At 35.3% G+C, this 21,974-nt stretch overlaps 1 protein-coding gene across 11 annotated transcripts in view; it reads left to right on the top strand.

Moving 5' to 3' along the window:
• Positions 1–21,974, top strand: part of NEK10 (NIMA related kinase 10) — a 332,836-nt gene that overhangs the window by 114,969 nt on the left and 195,893 nt on the right. For all 11 annotated transcript variants that reach the window (XR_014251269.1, XM_082415109.1, XM_082415111.1 and 8 more), the window contains one exon: positions 4,123–4,198. Coding sequence is in view for 10 of the 11 variants with exons in the window: in XM_082415109.1 (XP_082271235.1) it covers positions 4,123–4,198 (76 nt within the window). In the remaining variant the exon portion in view is untranslated. The remainder of the gene's footprint in view (positions 1–4,122; positions 4,199–21,974) is intronic.

The raw sequence follows: 21,974 nt of genomic DNA, 5'->3' as shown, positions 1-21,974 counted from the left end.
TGCTTTAGGTCTTTCAAAGACCACTGTGACTCTGGTATGCAGAATTATGTTTCGGAGGGTAGTGATGGCTGTGGGGAGTCTGCTTAGAAAGTATAGTTCAGTAGCCTGGATGAGAGTTCGTGGTGTCCTGGACTAGGTGATAGTGGTTGTATTAATTATCCATTATTGTGTAACCAATTACCACAAAGCTTAGTGGCTTAAGACAACAAACATTTATTTTCTCACCATTTCAAGGGACAGGAATCCAGCAGCAGCTTAGCTGGATGATTCTGGCTCAGGGTCTCTCATGAGGCTTCAGTCAAGCTGTCAGCCAGGGCTGCATCATCTGAAGCCTTGACTTGGCCTGGGAATCCACTTCCAAGAAGGCTCACTCACATGATGGGCAATTAGTTCTGGCTTTTGGTTGGAACTTGACCTCTCATTCACCAGGACCCCTCTTCTCTATGTGGCCTCTTCAGCAGAATAGCCTGGACTAGACAAATATTTCTTAACTATAATATCAAGGGACTTCCCTGGTGGTCCAGTGGTTAAGTCTCTGTGCTCCCAATGCCGGCGGCCCAGGTTCGATCCCTTGTCGGGGAACTAAGACCCCACATGCTGCAACTAAGCCTGTGTGCTCTAGAGCCCACACACCGCAACTAGAAAGCCCACACGCTGCAACTAGGGAGGCCCACGTGCCACAAAGAAGACCCAGCACAACCAGAATAAAATAAATAAATGAAAATAAACTATAACATCAAAACCGTAATATATATATATATAGATTAATTCATTGAACTTCCTTAAAGTTTAAAATTTCTGTTCTATGAAAGATATTATTAAGAGGATGAAAAAATAAGTTGAAGACAAGGAGAAAATATTTGTAGATCATCTATCTGACAAAGAATTAGTATCAATAATACAAATAATAAGAAAGCTCAGTAATAAGAATACAAACAACCCCATGAAAAAATGGGCCAAATTTTGAACAAGCACTTCACTAAAGAAGATACACAGATGGCAAATAAGTACATAAAACATGTTCAGCACAATTAGTCATTAGGGAAATGCAAATGAAAGCTATACTGGGCTACCAATACATGCTAGTTAAAATGGCTAATTAAAAAACCCCTGATAACTTCAAATGCTTGTGAGGAGGCAGAAGCAACTAGAACTCTCATACATTTCTGGTGAGGACACAATGGAAAATATTTTGGCTTGGTAGTTTTTTATGAAATTAAACATACACTTATCATAGGATCCAGTAATCCCACTCCAAGGAATCTATCAAAGAGAAATAAAAAATTATCTTCGCACAAAAATTTGTATGCAATTATTGTACTTGCTTGGACCTGTAGTACAATCTTGAACAGGAATGGTGAGAGTGGACATCCTTGCCTTTTTTTCTGTGTATCCTGAGTTTATACTACCTTGTCTTAATTACTATAGCCTTGTAATAATTCTTAATATACTATAGAAAACTCTGTCCTCTTTTATATTAAAATCCATGGCTCCTCTTGGCAGTTTCTATTTCTATATGAATTTTATACTCAATTTGTGAATTTCTGCCCAAAATATGAAGACATTTGATTAGAATTACATAAATTAGTTTAGGAAGAATGAAATCTATATAATATTGAAAATCCCAATCCATGAATTTGGACTTTCTCTCCATTAATTTTAATCTTCTTTAATGACTCTGTAACAAAATTTTATAATTTTTCCTGCATAGGTCTTTCATGTCCTTTGTCATATTATTCCTAGATATTTGTTCCTATGATGGTATTGTAATTAGTATGTTTTCTTTCTTTTATTTTTTTTTTGAAAGGAAAGAGAAAATAATGTTTTCTGATTTATTTTTAAAATTCAGTTATCAAGGCACATTAAAAATGTTCTTATATAACAATCTCTTCAAAATATCTATCAATATATTAACAAGATAGCTATATCTTTTATTTCTTTTTTATTTTTCTTTTTTGCTTTAATTGAGATATAATTGACCTACAACATTGTATTAGTTTCAGGTGTGTAACATAATGATTCGATATTTGTTATATACTGTGAAATGATCACCATAAGTCAAGATAACATCCAGCCTTGTTTTTCTGATCTTAAGGGAAAGACATTCAATCTTTTAACATTAACTAGAAAGTTGGCTGTAGGTTTTTCATAGATGCCCTTTATCAGATTAAGGAAATGCCTGTCTATTTTCCACTTTGCTGAAAGGAATAGATATTGAATTTTCTCAAATTCTTCTTATACAACTATTGAGATGTTCGTATGATTTCCTTCTCTAATGTTCTGATCTGGTGAACTATATTGATTAATTTTTAAATGTTGGATCAGCGTTGTATTTTTGGCATAAACCCCACTTGGTTATTATTTGTTATCCTTTTTAATATATCCCTAGATTGGATTTACTTATTTTTTGCATCTATTCTCATGGGGAATATTGTTCTGTGCTTTTCTTTTCTTGTAATGTCTTTGTCTGGACTTGTTCAGGGTAATGTTGACCTCATAAAATGAGTTGGGAAGTGTTCTCTCCTCTTCTATTTTCTGGTAGAGTTTATGCATAACTGATATTTATCTTTTAAGTGTTTGGTTGAATTTGTAAATAAAATGGTTTGGGCCTGATTTTTCTTTGTTGGCAGTATTATATTCTGTTTTGATAAGAATTTGGGGCTTTAGATTGAGCAACCTCAAATTCATGTCTAACTCTGTTCATTTCTCCCTGAGAAACCCTGAGCAAGGCACTCATTCTCTTTGAGCCTCAGTTTCCTCATCTATAAAATGGGTGGTTGTGAAGATTAAATAGCGATATACATCAGTTGATTATCACTATGCTATACTACATTTGCATATGTTAACTTATTCAGATTTTAATATTATAGTACTACTATCTATATTATTACAATCCCTATTTTACAGATAAGAAAACTATTGCAAAGAGAGATTAAATAACTTGCCCAGGGTTACTCAGGTAGCACATAATGAAGCCAGGATTTGAACTGAGCCTGTTCGGTTCCAGAGTCCTTGCCTTTAAGCACTAACAGGCACTAACTATAGTAATTCCTATTGCACTGTGAGTATTAAAATAGACAATATATGTAAGCAGCTAAATCTGTGCTAGTTCAAGGTTGTTGTTTTGTAAATGGATATTGTTATTAATAACATGAATTAATATTACTTTGAAGTCAAGGTACTTCAGAATATTTTCAACCTGTCAAAGACACTTTAGTATAGATAATCAAATACTTTTTATTAAAATTCATTACAGTGAAATTCCATACATATTTAGTACACTTAAAAAAGTGATATTGTGAACATCAAACTTTATTAGGAATAGCAACTTGAATTTTTGCCCTGGTTCAACACTGTCTTTTTGTTTAATTCTAGTAATTAAGCCTCTTGAAATGTTTGTAAATCCATACAATGATAATAGGAATAATATCTGTTTCTACCACTTTGACCTAAGTTATTGAGTGGCTTAAAAAAGAGAAGTATGTGAAGGTGCTTTGAAAAATATAGCTAGTGATAATATTAAATATAAATATTCAGTGTTCTAGTTTAAAAATTAGAATCCATTGTATTAACATAATTATATTATTATATAAGTATTTTGAGATGATTGTGAACATTGTTATTTACTATGACTTTGTACAAATAGATACCATTAATTTCAGGTTTTCAGACCTTCATGGTGATTATTTAGGCTTACCATATTTGTTTACATTTTTAGCTGGATGAGGTGATGACTGCCATATGCCAAAACATTAGATTCATTTTATTTATTTGAAAATTATAAAGGGTAACCTAAAAAAGTAGAATCACAAGTTCAATAAGTACTTTGTCCTATCTTCCAGTCAGAAAGACTTATTTTAATATTTTTTAATGAAACCTCATCATGTCAATATATATAGATAGCATAATGACCTAATGTATGTACACCATTAATGAAGGCTGGGAGTGGTTCAGAAGATTGGCGCATGGGGCATTTTGACAGGGAAAACAAGAAAAGCTTTCTCTTGTAATTGTAATAGCTTTTTGCTTTGTTTTGTTTTGTTTTTGCAGAATGTTAAAAGCTAAGGAACAATGCTAATTCTGGGAAAATGTAATCAAATTGTTTTTCTTCTTGAATTGTAGCTGACTTTGGCCTGGCAAAGCAAAAACAAGAAAGCAGTAAACTTACATCTGTTGTAGGAACAATTCTGTATTCCTGGTAAGGACAATTATTTTATAGCTCTCTAACACCATTTTTTAACTGGTTTGGGCTTTCATTTCTTTTCTTGGCTTGCAAAGGAAAGATATTTACATATTTAATAAGTTTTCCTCAATTACCCAGGTAATACACATGTATAGAATCATACCATTATGTGTTTAAAATAACAAACTATCTTTCCTTTAAGGTAACTCTGCCCCTCGATTACTTGTAATTGAAGTGATCTTTGGCGCACAGTAGGTGTACAGTCGTTGAATGAATCTGTGAATGAATTAGTAGACTTGCTACGCAATATGACACTTGGAACATTTTATTGCATCTATTGTATATATGATTCTTTTGCTCTCTTTCCATCTATAGACATTCAAGGTCAAGGAAAGGGTTTTTATGTCCTAATACCTATCCCAGCATCTGGCAAATAATAGGTGCTGAATAAATTTTATTATGTGAATGAATAAATGATGATATGTATACTTACACATATATTTACAAAGTTGGTGCTTCTTGGGTAAATGAGCATTATTTTGATGAATTGAGGCTTTTTTAGCATGCTTTTTAGGGTTCCTTTGCAATCCATTAATTATCATGAAGTGAGAATCTTCTTTTGCTGATCACATATCATTTGTCTGAATCTGTCGAAATTAGCAAACAGATATGGTAGTCCGTAGATGCAGCAGATTTCAGGGAAATATTCTGAAATTTCATTCATCGGGTCAAGCAATCAAGACACTTCCATCTTCTTTTTTTAATCTAGTCTATTGTTCATCAGAGTCCTGGATGTAGGATTCAGAATGAATCTTCTCCAAGGAGGGTGGAATTTGGAAATAACAGCCCTATTTTACAAAGTCCTTTCATACAAGAATGTGCAAAATAGTGTTTTTAAGGGGTGAATTTTCATTTATTTTGCTAGAAATTTCTTACATCTTTGTTTTTGAAACTAACTTCATGGGAAGATGCAGAGATTGGTGGCCAGGTTAATATTGTACCTTGAAAACTGATAGTTTATCTGCGCACTTAATCTCTTAATAATAAGGATATGAATCACCCATTACTTGTTGCTGGAATAAGAGTTTTCATTTGTTCTACTTTGTATTCTTTTTCAAAAATAATAAAAGCTTAATCATAAAAGTGTTAAATAATCATATATTCCTGAACAGATTTGATTGTCAATCAAAATTACAGAACAAATAAAATACAAACTAAAAATAAGCACATTTATTCCCAAGACTGTGAATTCAGTTTAGAATCGCTATTATGATAATTTTGTGTGTGTGTTGAGGTGGGGGGCAGGAAATCTATAGAGTATGTAAGAAGAAATCTAAAACATGATAACTATTTTGTTTTATTAGCCCAAAGATGGATTCATATTTTCTTTTAATTTTTAAATTAACTACAGAGTTAGGAAAGCTGAACCTCCTAATACAGTTAAGGTATTATTTCACTTAGGAATATCACAAATGTATGACCATTCATCTTTCTATCAAGCTCTTTGTTCTTTTAAATTGCTTTAAAATATTTATTTCTACTCCCTTATCCCGCCTTCCTCTCTCCTGGTTGTTAGAAATGCCCCTTGTATTTTAAAATACACAATAAACTTAGGCTCACAAGCCAGAGTTAAAAGAACTCAGTTCTAAATTACATTCCATTACTTTCTTACTTTGGGATTTTCCAAAAGACAAGAATCCAAGTGAAATAGTTTATTTAGTAGGTGGTTCCATGAAATAGTGGTGGGGGGTGGGGGGTAGGAAATGAGACAGAGAAGGGAAAGCAGCCAGTACAGGAAACATTAATAATCAGGTCCAGGCTTCCCCGGTGGCACAGTGGTTGAGAATCCGCCTGCCAATGCAGGGGACACAGGTTCAATCCCTGGTCCGGGAAGATCCCACATGCCGCGGAGCAACTAAGCCCATGCACCACAACTACTGAGCCTGTGTTCTAGACGCCGTGAGCCACAACTACTGAGCCTGCATGCTGCAACTACTGAAGCCTGCGTGCCTAGAGCCTGGTGCTCCACAGCAAGAGAGGCTACCACAATGAGAAGCCTGCACACCGCAACTGAGAGTAGCCCCCGCTCGCCTCAACTAGAGAAAGCCCACATGCAGCAGCGAAGACCCAACACAGCCAAAAATAAATAAATAAATAAATTTATTTTTAAAAAATCAGATCCGTAGATTATTATCTGGGATACAGTGCACGAGATGTTTCAGAGTTGTCCTATATGCCAAATTAAAGGTAGGAGTTTTTTTTTTTTCTTTTCTCAGTCACAAGTGGCTAAGGGCTACTCCATGGGTGACCTTCAGTCACTCCTGGCCTCCTGGGGTGGCTGGGAGGAAGCCCCCAGGCAGAGAATCATGGGACCTTGTTCACTGCATGATGTCAAGGACATGCACTGGAAATGTCAGCTGTAAATCTCTCAAATTCTAATTGTTCCAAATTTAAGATGTTTCCTAATATATTGTTTGACATGTCCAGTTACTTTTGAATATTTTTATATCCTTCCCTTTGTGTTTTCTCTGAGTTTGTGAATTGAACAAAAGTAAAACAAATATCTTTCACATTCTCTGCTCTGAGTCTCATACCTTCATGCCTTTTCTTGAATTGTCCTTTTATCTATTTCCAGGGTATTTCCCTCCACATTCTGTAATCTTTGTGTAATTCTTTTGAGCTCCTCTGAGCCAATTCATGTGGACCTGGGATGCCTGCCCCGGCTCTCCACGTTCCCCAGAGTTTGATGTTCCCATGTCATTTTGCTCTTTGCTTTTGCCTTTGCTTCCTCAGGTATTAACTTATTTAATAGCAGAAAGTTCTTTATCAACATTTGCAGGAAGTGCCTGGGAGCATTCTTTTTTTAAAAATATTTGTTATTTATTTATTTGGTTGCACTGGGTCTTAGTTGCAGCCGGTGGGCTCCTTGGTTGTGGCTTGCGGACTCCTTAGTTTCAGCCAGCAGTCTCCTTAGTTGCAGCTGACAGGCTCCTTAGTTGCAGCACATGGGCTCCTTAGTTGTGGCAGGCAGGATCCTTAGTTGTGGCTCTCCTGCTCCTTAGTTGTGGCACGTGTGCTCCTTGGTTGCAGCCAGCAGTCTCCTTAGTTGCAGCTGGAAGGCTCCTTAGTTGCAGCACATGGGCTCCTTAGTTGTGGCAGGAGGGATCCTTTGTTGTGGCATGTGAACTCTTAGTTGTGGCATGCATGTGGGATCTAGTTCCCTGACCAGGGATCAGACCCAGGCCCCCTGCATTGGGACCTTGGAATCTTACCCACTGCACCACCAGTGAAGTCCCATCCGAGCATTCTTTATATCTCAGCTGCTAGATAAGTGGTTTGTGGGCACTGGACTGATTGTGCTATGGGCACTGGACTGATTGTGCTGGAACACAAGTTCCATAAAACCTTTTCTTATCTGATTATTATCTCATATTATTTCTTATCTGATTATTATCATTATTAGGCAGGTCTTTATTATCCTTCTCATGGAGAATAATCTCTAAATATGGTCCTTGGTTCCATTTTTTATCTCTGCATCTTACTCCAATTACAGAGTCCAAAACTGTACACTTCCTTCAACTGCATTTTCAGAGCAGATTTTAGAGTCTGACGCTCTGAGAAATATTTTGGGTTAGTTCTTCACAGAATGTATATTTGGGATTTCTGGATAATAAACAAGTATGATCTAATAAAAATAGAAAACTTTGACTAATCCTGGAATGGGAATTCTTTGGGACTTTATTGCTTAGTGTAATCCCATTCATGTTATTACATTAGATAATTTTTTTAAAAGCTGCTGAAGTTTTCATTGGATGGATCAAAATAAACCTGTAGGAAAACCTGAACAAGTAGAGACACAGTGAAACCTGCTGTACTTCTCAAGTTCTTAAGGAATCTCCAAGCTCTGAGACTCTTAACTGACTTAAAACACTTCGGTAGCCTCCAGCTGCTCACAGTTCACAGACCACGTCCTCAGTCAGGCTACACGAGGACAGCCCTGCATGCTCTGCCTCTGCCACGTCTTCCTGCTCTACCTCCACCCAGACTTCACTGCTCTTAGCTGCTCCCTGCATGTTCCCTGTGACCACAGGGCTTTTGCACATGCTGCTCTCTCTGCCTGGAATACTGCTTTTCCCACTTGTCACTGGGTTAACTCTTCTCACCCTTCACCTCTCAGCTAGAATGTAGCCTCCTCAGGCAAACCCCCCAAAACAGGGCAGGATGCCCCTGGCCTACACACACCATGCACTTGTCCTTCACCAGGTGGAATTTTATATTTGTTTTGTGATAGGCCACTGTCCCCAGCACTGAGCCCAAGTGTGGTTTATAGGCTCACGAGAAACATTTACTATATGAGTGATCCAGTACTTGTATGACTATGAACAGTACCCGAAATAATGGAAATATAATAAAGGAAATTTCTCCCTCACACTGTAACAAACCTTCCACCCCATCAACCGCCCCCTCAGCTATGCCTTCAGATTTCCAATGTGTGCCCACCGGATGCTCCCCTCCAGAGCTGCAGTTCACCTCCTTTCTTCCTTCTGCTCTCTGTTAAATGTCCCCTTCTGTAGAGAGGTTTTCCTGATCATCTGCCCCAAATAGCAACCTCCTTCAGACGCTATCCCTTTATTTTTTCATAGCATTTGTGTCTCTCTGGCATTATGTTGTATTTTGATTGGTGTATCATGTGTCTCCCACTAAAACACAAACTCCACAACGTAGAGCTGTTAACTGTTTTGTTCACTGTTGTTTCCCTGCTCCTCTAGGAGCAGACTGACAGAATCCTAATAAATCTTTTGAATTATTAAAGTGAAAATAAGTTATTCTGGTTTTGTCTTAAAATGTCTTTTTTGAACTTTATTGAAGAGTAATTGGGAAAAATTGACAAATATAATTGTATATATTTAGAGTGTATAACACGATTTGATATACATTTGTGAAATGATTACCAAGATCAGTATAATTAACAAATCCATCACCTCACATAATTAACTCTTTTTTGTTGTTCTGAGAATGCTAAGATTTACTCTTGGGACTTTTAAGTACACAGTAGCATGTTATTAACTATAGTCACCATGCCATACATTAGATCCTCAGAACTCATTCTTCTCATAACTGAAAATTTGTACCATTTGACCTGTATCACCCCATTTCTCCCTACCCCCAGCCTGTGGCAACTACCATTCTACTCTCTCTGTTTCTACGAAATCAGTTTGTTTTTTTTTTGTCTTTGTCTGGCTTATTTCAACTAGAACAATGTCCTCCAGGTTCAACCATGTTGTTGCAAATGACAAGATTTCCTTCTTTTGAATGGTTGAAAACTATAAATATTCCATTGTACATATGTATACCACATTCTGTGCTTTAATGTGACTAAAATCCATGTGCATTTTTATCAAGCTCTAAGGCACTAACATATTTTTTTAATTGAAGTATAGTTGATTTCCAATATTGTTAGTTTCAGGTGTACAGAAAAGTGATTCATATTTTTGCAGATTATAATCCATTATATGTTATTACAAGATCATTGGTATAATTCTCTGTGCAGTACAGTATATCCTTGTTGATTATTTTATATACAGTAGTTTGTTAATGCAGTACCCCCACTTCCTCACTTCCTCTCCTCTTTGGTAACCGTAAGTTTGTTTTCTATGTCTGTTGAGTCTGTTTTTCTGTTTTGCTATACACTTATTTGTATTAGTTTTTAGATTCCACATATAAGTGATATCATACATGACGTCTTTCTCTGACTTATTTCACTAAGCAAAATAATCTCTAGCTTCATCCACATTGCTGCAAATGGCAGAATTTTATTCTTTTTTTATGGCTTAGTAGAATTCCATTGTATGTATGTATGTATATATATATATATATATATATATATATATATATATATATACCACATCTTCCTTTTTTATTTAAAAAAAGTTATTGATGTAATATTGGTTTATAACATAAGTATCATGTGTAAAACATTATATTTCTTTTTCAGTATACAGTAGAGTGTGTTCACCACCAAAAGTTTAGTTTCTATCTGTCACCGTACAACTGACCCTCTTTGCCCATTTCACACCCCCCTCCCACCCCTTACCATCTGGTAACCACTACTCTGTTCTCAGTATCTCCAGGTTTGTTTGATTTGGTTATTTATTTTGTTTTGTTTGCTTGTTTGTTTTTATATTCCATATGTGAGTGAAATCATACTGTATTTGTCTTTCTCCATCTGACATTGAATTTAGCATAAGATGTTCAGGGTCCATCCATGTTGTTGCAAATGGCAAGATTGCATTGTTTTCTGGTTGAGTAGTATTTCATTGTATATATATACCACATCTTCTCTATCCATCATCTGTTGATGGGCACTTAGGTTGTTTCCATATCTTGGATACTGTAAATCATGAACATAGAGGTGAATATAAATTTTGACATTACTGTTTTCATATTCTTTGAATAAATACCCAGAAATGGAATACCTAGATCATATGGTAGTTCTATTAATTTTTTGAGGAATCTTCATACTGTTTTCCATAATGGCTGCAGCAATTTTAAATTCTCTAGTTTTATTATTTATACCGGCTACATACTTTCTCTCATAATTCTTTTGTTAAAGTGAAGTCTAGTTGATTTACAATGTTGTGCCAATTTCTGCTGTATAGCAAAGTGACTCAGTTATGGAAATATATGCATTTTTTTAATATTCTTTTCCATTATGTTTTATCCTAGGAGATTGGATATAGTTCCCTGTGCTGTATAGTAGGACCATATTGTTTATCCATTCTATATATAATAGTTTGCATCTACCAATCCCAAACTCCTAGTCCACCCCTCTCCCTCCCACCCAACCCTTGGAACCCACAAATCTGTTCTCTATCTCTATGAATTTCTGCTTTGTAGATAGGTTCATTTGTGCCATATTTTAGATTCCACATGTAAGTGATATCATATGGTATTTGTCTTTCTCTTTCTGACTTACTTCACTTAGTATAATAATCTCTAGTTGCATCCATGTTGCTGCAAATGGCATTATTTTGTTCTTTTTTATGGCTGAGTAATATTCCATTGTATATGTGTACATCTTCTTTATCCATTCATCTGTCGATGGACATTTAGGTTGTTTCCATGTTTTGGCTATTGTGAATAGTGCTGCTATGAACACAGGGGTGTATGTATCTTTTTGAATTATAGTTTTGTCTGGGTATATGCCCAGGAGTGGGATTGCTGGATCATATGGTAATTGTAATTTTAGTTTTCTGAGGAACCTCCATACTGTTCTCCATAGTGGCTGCACCAATTTACATTCCCACCAACAGTGTAGGAGGGTTCCCCTTTCTCCACACCCTCTCCAGCATTTACTGTTTGGAGACTTTTTTGATGATGGCCATTCTGACTAGTGTGAGGTGATACCTCACTGTAGTTCTGATTTGCATGTCTCTAATAATTAGTGGTATTGAGCATCCTTTCATGTGCCTACTGGCCATCTGTATGTCTTCTTTAAAGAAATGTCTATTAAGGTCTTCTGCCCATTTTTTTATTGGGTTTTTTGTTTTTTTGTTGTTGAGTTGTATGAGCTGTTTGTATATTTTGGAGATTAAGCCCTTCTCAGTTGCATCATTTGCAAATATTTTCTCCCATTCTGTATGTTTTTTCTTTTTTCTTTTTTATGGTTTCCTTTGCTGTGCAAAAGCTTGTAAATTTGACTAGGTCCCATTTACTTATTTTTGTTTTTATTTCTATTGCCTTGGGAGACTGACCTAAGAAAACACTGGTGTAATTTATGTCAGAGAATGTTTTACCTGTGCTCTCTTCTAGGAGTTTTATGGTATCATGTCTTATGTTTGAGTCACTAAGCCATTTTAAGTTTACTTTTGTGCATGGTGTGAGAGTGTATTCTAACTTCATTGATTTACATGCAGCTAACTTTCCCAGCACCACTTGCTGAAGAACATTTTCCCATTTTATATTCTTGCCTCCTTTGTCAAAGATTAATTGACCGTGTGGATTTATTTCTGGGCTCTCTATTCTGTTCCATTGATCCGTATGTCTATTTTTGTACCAATACCACACTGTTTTGATTACTGTAGTTTTGTAGTATTGTCTGAAGTCTGGGAGAGTTATGCCTCCTGCTTTGTTTTTTTTCCTCAGCATTGCTTTGGCAATTCAGGATCTTTTATGATTCCATATAAATTTTTGGATTATTTGTTTTAGTTCTGTGAAAAATATCATGGGTAATTTGATAAGGATCACGTTAAATCTGCAGAATGCTTTGGGTAGTATTGTCATTTTAATAATATTAACTCTTCCAATCCAAGAGCATGGGATATCTTTCCATTTCTTTGAATCCTCTTTAATTTCCTTTAGTAATGTTTTATAGTTCTCAGCATATAAGTCTTTCACCTCCTTGGTCAGGTTTATTCCTAGGTATTTTTTTTTTTGGTGCAATTTTAAAAGGTTTTTTTTTTTAACATTCCCTTTCTAATTCATTGTTAGTGTAAAGAAATGCAAACAATTTCTGAATGTTATGCTTGTATCCTTCTACTTTGCTGAATTCATTTATTAGATCTAATAGTTTTTGTGTGGAGTCCTTAGGGTTTTCTATATATAGTATCATGTCATCTGCATATAGTGACAATTTTACCTCTTCCCTTCCAACTTGGATACCTTTTATTTCTTTTTCTTGTATGATTGCTGTGACTAGGACTTCCAGTACTATGTTGGATAGAAGTAGTGAGAGTGGGCATCCTTGTCTTGTTCCAGATTTTAGCAGGAAGGCTTTCAGCTTTTCACCATTAAGTATTATGTTGGCTGTGGGTTTGTCATAAATAGCTTTTACTATGTTGAGATATGTTCCCTGTATACCCACTTTGGTAAGTGTTTTTGTCATGAATGGATGTTGAATTTTGTCAAATACTTTTTCTGCACCTATTGAGATAATCATGTGGTTTTTTGCTTTTCTTTTGTTAATGTGGTGTATTACACTGATTGATTTGCATATATTGAACCATCCTTGTGAACTTGCAATGAATCCCACTTGGTCATGGTGTATGATCTTTTTTATGTGTTGTTGGATTCAGTTTACTAATATCTTGTTGAGAATTTTTGCATCTATATTCATCAAAGATATTGGCCTGTAATTTTCCTTTTTCGTGGTGTCTTTGTTTGGTTTTGGTATCAGGGTGATGGTGGATTCATAGAATGTGTTTGGGAGTGTTCCCTCCTCTTCAATCTTTTGCAAGAATTTGAGAAGAATTGGTGTAAGTTCTTCTTTGTATGTTTGGAAGAATTCGCCTGTGAAGCCATCTGGTCCTGAACTTTTGTTTTGTAGGGAGTTTTAAAATTACAGATTCTTTTTCAGTTCTAGTGATCAGTCTGTTCAAATTATCTGTTTCTCCTTGATTCAATTTTGGTGGGCTATATGTTTTTAGAAATTTGTCCATTTCTTCTAGGTTGTCAAATTTGTTGGCATGTAGTTGTTCATAGCGTTCTCTTAGGGCTTTTTGTATTTCTGCGGTATCAATTGAGATTTCTCCTTTTTCCCTTCTTTTTTTGTTTATTTGGGTTCTCTCTCTTTTCTTCTCGGTGAGTGTGGCCAGAGGTTTGTCAATTTTGTTTACCATTTCAAAGAACCAGCTCTTGGTTTTATTGATCTTCTCTATTTTTTAATCTCTATTTTATTTATTTTCTCCCTGATCTTTATTATTTCCTTCCTAATACTGACTTTTTGTTGTTGTTGTTGTTGTTGTTCCTTTTCTAATTCTTTTAGGTGGTAGGTTAGGTTTTTTATTTGAGATTTTTCTTGCTTTTTAAGGAAAGTCATATTGCTATGAACTTCCCTCTAAGAACTGCTTTTGCTGCATTCCATAGATTTTGTATGGTTGTGTTTTCATTGTCATTTGTCTCAAGGTATTTTTAAATTTCCTTTTTGATTTCCTTGTTGACTCATTGGTTTTTTAGAAGCATGTTGTTTAGTCTCCATGTAATCATTTTTTCCCCTCATTTCTTGTCCCATGGTAGATTTCTAGTTTCATGCCCTTGTACATACTACAGCTTCTTAATCCAATCACTGTTGATGGACACTTGGATTGTTTCCATGTCTTCACTATTGTAAATAATGCTGCTATGAACATTGGGGTACATGTATTTTTTCAAATTAGTGTTCTCATTTTTTCCAGATATATAACCAGACATGAAATTGCTGGATCATATGATAGTTCTATTTTTAGTTTTTTAAGGAACCTCCATAATGTCTTCACAGTGGCTGCACCAATTTACTCGCACCAATAGTATAGGAAGGCTCCTTTTTCTCCATACCCTCTCCAGCATTTATTATTTGTAGACTTTTTGATGATGACCATTCAGACTGGGGTGAGGTGGTACCTCATGCAGCTTTGATTTACATTTCTCTAATAATTAGCAGTGTTGAATGTCTTTTCATGAGCCTGTTAGACATCTGTATGTCTTCATTGGAAAACTGTCTATTTTAGACTTCTGCCCATTTTTGTTTGGGTTGTTTGTGTTTTGATATTGAGTTGTATGAGCTGTTTGTATATTTTGGATATTAACCCTTTGTTGGTTGCATTATTTGCAAATATTTTCTCCCATTCTGTAGGTTGTCTTTTAATTTCATTGACAGCTTCCTAGCACTAACATATTTTTGAACTTTTCTGACTTTTGCCTCAATGAAGCCTCGAGTGAGAATGTTTTTAGTTTGAAACAGTAAGTACATACTTGGTGCTAGGGTCTGTTTTATTTTTTTCCCATTTATTTGCTGTATCTTTATATCTTCCATAGTTAATAGAACAGTGAATAATGAGTTCAAGTAAGATGTTATCATTTTTTTAAAAATGTGGAATGGTTATAAATTACTGTGACAAGTATTCTTCTGTGACTGATATATTGGCCCTGAGGGAAATTGCTAAAGAGGAATTTGCAAGTATAAGAGCATAATTGGAAAAAGAATGTAATATTGGGCTTCCCTGGTGGCGCAGTGGTTGAGAGTCTGCCTGCTAATGCAGGGGACACGGGTTCGAGCCATGGTCTGGGAAGATCCCACATGCCGCAGAGAAACTAGGCCCGTGAGCCACAACTACTGAGCCTGTGCGTCTGAAGCCTGTGCTCCGCAACAAGAGAGGCCGCGATAGTGAAGAAGCCTGTGTACCACGATGAAGAGTGGCCCCCGCTTGCCGCAACTTGAGAAAGCCCTCGCACAGAAACGAAGACCCAACACAGCCAAAAATAAATAAATAAATAAAAGATTACTATTAAAAAAATTGTAATATTGACAGGCAGGTTGGTAGGGTCATTATTAAAAGCACAGGCTCTGGAGTAATACTGGGTTTAAGTCCTGGGTCTGCTGTTGAGGGTTAAAAATTATTGGACTTCTCTGTGCCTCAGTTTCTTCATCTGCAATCTGGGAATATTAATGGTGCCCACCTTCCAGGATTATTGTGAGATTAAAAGTGGTGATGCATGTTGAGTTCTTGTAACAGTGCCTGGCTGGCATATGGTAAGCACTCACTAGACAATAGTGATTGTTTGCTGTTAGTCTGAAATGTGAAAGGATAGTGCTCATTTGAATATATAAGATTGTATTGTGCCTAATAATCAGATTAATTTCTTAATAGTCACAGTAGAGAAGAATTACTTATGCTGTGTATACGTATAGCTCCTTCTCCCTCTCCATCTCTATATTTGCTCCCTGTGAGGCTGCCTTGGTACTAGTAGGGACTAGGATTTTTCTACCTGCAAGGCCCAAGCAGCTGAGGAGTGTGAAAGGGAAAAAAGTGCTAAGCATGCAAAGGCAAGGAATGAGAGGAACAGAGCTTTCCATAATCGTGCCTTGATGGGTGGGATGTGAGAATACTTTCGCTTGTAATTGCTTCTGTTTGTGGCTTCTCTGTCCGGTGGGGTAAGATTTACCTGAATAATAGCACCCTTCCCTGAACTCAATAACTGCTCCTCCCCCACAGAATTGTTTTATTACATTATTTGCTTTGGAGGCAATTTTGAGTGAATTCAGGATTTAATTGCACAAATTGAACTCTAAATATATCTATTTAAAATTTATTTTTTATCGAAGTATAGTTGATTTACAATGCTGTTGTTAGTTTCAGGTGTACAGCCAAGTGATTCAGTTATATATACATATATCTTTTTCATATTTTTTCCCATATAGGTTATTACAAAATATTGAATATAGTTCCCTGTGTTATACAATAGGTCCTTATTGTTTACCTATTCTAGTGTGTATATATTACTCCCAAATTCCTAATTTATTGCTTCCCTGCTTTCCCCTTTGGTAACCATAAGTTTGTTTTCTATGTCTGTGAGTCTGTTTCTTTTTTGTAAATAAGTTCATTTGTATCATTTTTTTAGATTCCACATATGAGTGATATCATATGATACTTGTTTTTCTCTGTCTGACTTCATTAGTATGATAATCTCTAGGTCCATCCATGTTGCTGCAAATGGCATTATTTCATTCTTTTTATGGCTGAGTAATATTCCATTATATCTATATCTATATATATTTATATATCACATCTTTATCCATTCCTCTGTTGATGGGCACTTTGGTTGCTTCCACGTCTTGGCTATTGTAAATAGTGCTGAATGAATATTGAGGTGCATGTATCTTTTTGAATTACGGTTTTCTCTTGGATATATGCCCAGAAGTAGGATTGCAGAATCATATGGTAGCTCTATTTTTAGTTTTTTAAGGAATCTCCATACTGTTCTCCATAGTGACTGCACCAATTTACATTCCCATCAACAGTGTAGGAGGGTTCTCTTTTCTCCACACCCTCTCCAGCATTTATTATTTGTAGACTTTTTCATCATGGCCATTCTGACTGGTGTGAAGTGATATCTCACGGTAGTTTTGATTTGCATTTCTCTAATAATTAGCAATATTGAGCATTTTTTCATGTGCCTTTTGGCTATCCGTATGTCTTCTTTGGAGAAATGTCTATCTAGATTCTGCCCATTTTTTGATCAAGTTGTGTGTTTTGTTGATATTGAGTTATATTAGCTCTTTATATATTTTGGATATTAAGCCTTTATCAGATGTATCATTTACAAACATATTCTCCCATTCAGTAGGTTAACTTTTCAATTTGTTGATTATTTTCTTCACTGTGCTAAAGCTTTTAAGTTTAATTCGGTCCATTTGTTTATTTTTGCTATTGTTCCCTTGCCTGAGGTGACAGATCCAGAAAGATATTGCTAAGACTTATGTCAAAGAGGGCACTGGCTATGTTTTCTTCCAGGAGTTTTATGGTTTCTGGTCTTACATTTAGATCTTTAATCCATTTTCAGTTTATTTTTGTATACAGTGTGAGAAAATGTTCTAATTTTATTCTTTCACATGTAACTGTTTTCCCAACACCACTTATTGAAGAGACTGTCTTTTCCCTATTGTATATTCTTGCCTCCTTTTTCATAGATTAATTGACCATATGTGCATTGTTTCATTTCTGGGCTCTCTATTCTGTTCCATTGGTCTATGTATCTGTTTTGTGCCAGTATCATAGTGTTTTGATTACTGTAGCTTTGTAGTATAGTCTGAGGTCAGCAAGTGTGATACCTCCAGCTTTGTTCTTTTTTCTCAAGATTGCTTTGGCTCTTTGGGGTCTTTTGTGGTTCCATACAAATTTTAGGATTATTTGTTCTAGTTCTGTGAAAAACGTCATTGGTATTTTGATAGTTACTGCATTAAATCTGTAGACTGCTTTGGGTAGAATGAACATTTAAAAAATTTTAATCCTTCCAATCCATGAACATGTGATATCTTTCCATTTATTTATTCAATTCCTTAATCAATGTCTTACAGTTTTCAGAGTATGGATCTTTCACCTCCTTGGTTAAGTTTATTTGTAGGTATTTTATTCTTTTTGATGCAATTTTAAGTGACATTATTTGCTTGCTTTCTCTTTATGATAGTTCATTATTAGTGTTTAGAAAAGCAACAGATTTCTGTATATTAATCTTGTATCTTGCAACTTCAGTGAATTCATTTATTATCTCTTATAGTTTTCTGGTGGAGACTTCAGGGTTTTCTATACATGTCATGTGAAAATAGTGACAGTTTTACTTCTTCCCTTCCAATTTGGATTCCTTTTATTTCTTCTTGTCTAATTGCTGTAGCTAGGATATCCAATATTATGTTAAATAGAAATGGTGAGAGTGGGCATACTTGTCTTGAAATAGAAATGGTGAGAGTGGGCATACTTGGCTTGTTTTAGTTTTTCACCATTGTGCATGATGTTAGCTGTGGGTTTGTAACAAATGGCTTTTATTTTGTTGTGGTATGTTCCCTCTATATCAACTTTGTTGAGAGTTTTTATCATGAATGGGTGTTGAATTTTGTCTAATGCTTTTCTGCATCTATTGAGATGACCATGTGATTTTTACCCTTCTTTTTGTTAATGTGGTGTATCACATTGATTGATTTGTGGGTATTGAACCATCATAGCATCCCTGCTATAAATCCCACTGGATCACGGTGAATTATCCTTTTTATATATTGTTGAATTCAGTTTGCTAACATTTTGTTGAGGATTATTGCACATTTATTAATCAGAGATATTGGGTTGTAATTTTCTTTTTTCTGTAGTGTCTGTCTGGTTTTGGTATCAGGATAATGGTAGCCTTGTAGAATGAATTTGGGAGTATTTCTTCCTCTTAAGTTTTTGTGGATATTTTGAGAAGGATAGGTATTAACTCTTCTTTATATGCTTGGTAGAATTCCCCTGAGCTGTTTGGTCTTGGACTTCTGTTTGCTGGGCGTTTTTTGTTGTTGTTGTTGTTCCAATTTTAGTTTCACTACTAGTGATTGGTCTTGTTCAGATTGTGTTTCTTCCTGATTCAGTCTTGGCATGTGTATTTTTCTAGAAATTTGTCCATTTCTTCTAGATTGTCCAATTTGTTGGCATATAACCATTTGTAGTATTCTCTTATGATTTTTTTGTATCACTATGGTATTGGTTATTTCTCCTCTTTCATTTCTTAGTCTGTTTATTTGGATCCTTGCAATTTTGTTCTTAATGAGCATTGCTAAAGGCTTACCAATTTTGTTTTTCTGTTAAAAAAAAAACAAAACTAGCCCTTGGTTTCATAGACTTATTCTATTTTTTTTTTTTTTTTGGTTTCAATTTTATTTATTCCCACTCTGATCTTTTTTAAATCTCCTTCCTCTGCTGATTTTGGGCTTAGTTTGTTCTTCTTTTTCTAAGGTTAAGATGTTTATTTGAGAGATTTTTCTTGTTTCTTGAGGTAGGCCTGTATCATTATAAACTTCCCTCTGAGAACTTCTTTTGCTTTTTCCCATAGATTTTGGAAAGTTGTGCTTTTATTTTCATTTGTTTCAAAGTATTTTCTGATTTTGTCTTTGAATTCTTCATTGACCCATTAGTTTTTTTCGTAGCATGTTGTTTAGTCTCCCCATGTTTGTTTTCCCCCTTTTTTTTCCTGTAATTGATTTCTAGTTTCATACCATTGTGGTTGGAAAAGATGCTTGATATAATTTGTATCCTCTTAAATTTCTTGAGACTTGTTTTGTGGCCTAGAATGTGACCTATCCTGGAGAAAATTTTATGTGCACTTGAAAAGAATGTGTATTTTGCCTTTTTTGGATGCAGAGTCCTGTAATGTCTATTAAATCCAACTGGCCTAATGTGTTATTTAAGGCCAATGTTTCCTTATTGATTTTCTGTTCGGAAAATCTGTCCATTGATGTAAGTGGGGTGTTAAAGTCCCTTAATATTATTGTATTACTGTCAGTTTATCCCTTTATATCCGTTAATACTTGCTTTACTTATTTAGGTGCTCCGTACTAGATGCGTATATGTTCATGAATGTTCTATCTCTTGTATCGATCCTTTATCATTATATAATGTGCTTCTTTGTTTTTTATTATAGACTTTGTTTTAAAGTCTATATTGTCTGATATGAGTATTGCTACTGCAGTTTTCCTTTTGTTTCGCATGGAATATCTTTTTCCATCCCCTCACTTTCAGTCTGTGTGCGTATTTAGCTATGAAGTGAGTCTCTTGTAGACAGCATATAGATGGGTCTTTTTTTTTTTTTCTATCCAATCAGCCACTCTATGTATTTGGATTGGGACATTTAGTCCAAGTGATTATTGATAGGTATGTACTTATTGCCATTTTGTTATTTGTTTTCTGGGTTTTTTTTTTTTGTAGTTCTTCTCTGTTCTTTTCATTTTCTTTTAGTCTCTTACCTTATGCTTTGATGACCTTCATTAGTGTTAAGTTTGTATTCCTCTCTAGTGTTTGTATATCTATTATAGGTTTGATTTGTGGTTACTATGCAGGTCATGTATGTTGACCTGTATCTACTTGTTTTAATTTGATAGTCATTTAAATTCAAATACATTCTCTAAAAGTGCTACATTTTTTACTCCCTTTCCCAAATTTTGTGTTTTTGGTGTCATATTTTAAATCATCGTGGCTATCCCTAAGTATTTATTGTAGTTATAGTTGATTTTACAATTTTTGTGTTTTAATCTTTTAACCTATTAATCTTATTTAATGGTTGATCCACAGCCTTTAGCAGAAGGATTTCCCCCTTCATATAATTTCTTCCTTCTTGTAGTAGCCTTTTCTTTTTCACTTAAAGAAGACCCTTTAACACTTCTTGCAAGGTTGGTTTGGTAATGATGAACTCCTTTAGTTTTTGTTTGTCTGAGAAGCCCTTTATCTCTTCTTCAGTTGTGAATGACAGCCTTGCTAGGTAGAGTATCTTAAGTGGTAGGGTTTTTTTCCCTTTCAGTACTTTAAATATATCATACCACTCCCTTCTGACCTGCAATCTTTCTGCAGAAAAATCAGCTGAAAGCCTTATGGGAATTCCCTGTAACTGTTTTGACTCTGTTTTTCTCTTGCTGCTTTTAGAATCCTCTCTTTAACTCTTGCCATTTTAATTATGATAGGTCTTGGTGGGAATCTCATTGTGTTCATCTTGCTTGGGACCCTCTGTGCTTCCTATACCTGAATATCTATTTCCTTCTTTGGTGTCAGGAAATTTTTGAGTCATGATTTCATCAAATACATTTTGTACCCCTTTCTCTCTCTCTTCTCCTTCTGGGGCCCATATTATGTGAACGTTAGTATGCATGATGTTGACCTAGAGGTCCCTTAAACTAGTCTCATTTTTTAAAAATTGCTTTTCTTTTTTGCTGTTCTGATTGGGTAATTTCCATTATTCTATCTCCCAGATCACTAATATGCTCTTCTGTATCACCTCATCTGTTGTTAATTCCCTCTACTGTATTTTTCATTCCAGTTATTGCATTCTTCAGTTCTTTTTTTAAAAAATATTTTCTAGTTCTTTATTAAAATTCTCACTGTGTTCATGTATTCTTTTTTTCCCCAAGTTCAGTTAGCATTTTCATTACAATTGCTTTGAACTCTTTATCAGGTAAATTATTTACCTCTGTTTCGTTAAGATTTTCTTTTCAGGGTTTTTTCTTGTTATTTCTTTTGAAATGTATTCTTCTCTCTCTTCTCATTTTGTTTGACTTTCTCTGTCTCTGTAAAATTAGGTGAAACAGTTACCTACTCTGATCTTGAAAGTGTATCCTTGTGTGGGAGTGTCCCTATGAAGTCTGTGTGTGCCCAGTGGCCTTGGTGGGAGAGCTGGGTCTGACATTAACATAGGCCACGTCTTCTCCCAGTGTGCGCTGGCAGCTATCGCCTTGGTGGGAGGTAGGGGCAGAGTTGGAGGGGCTAGAGCCAGAGCCAGGTGCAAGCTGGGGCTTCTCCTCTGCTCA

Source organism: Balaenoptera physalus, assembly GCF_965194825.1.
Source record: "Balaenoptera physalus genome assembly, chromosome: 11".
Taxonomy (NCBI): Eukaryota; Metazoa; Chordata; class Mammalia; order Artiodactyla; family Balaenopteridae; genus Balaenoptera; species Balaenoptera physalus.
This window is presented reverse-complemented; position numbering and strand designations above follow the sequence as displayed.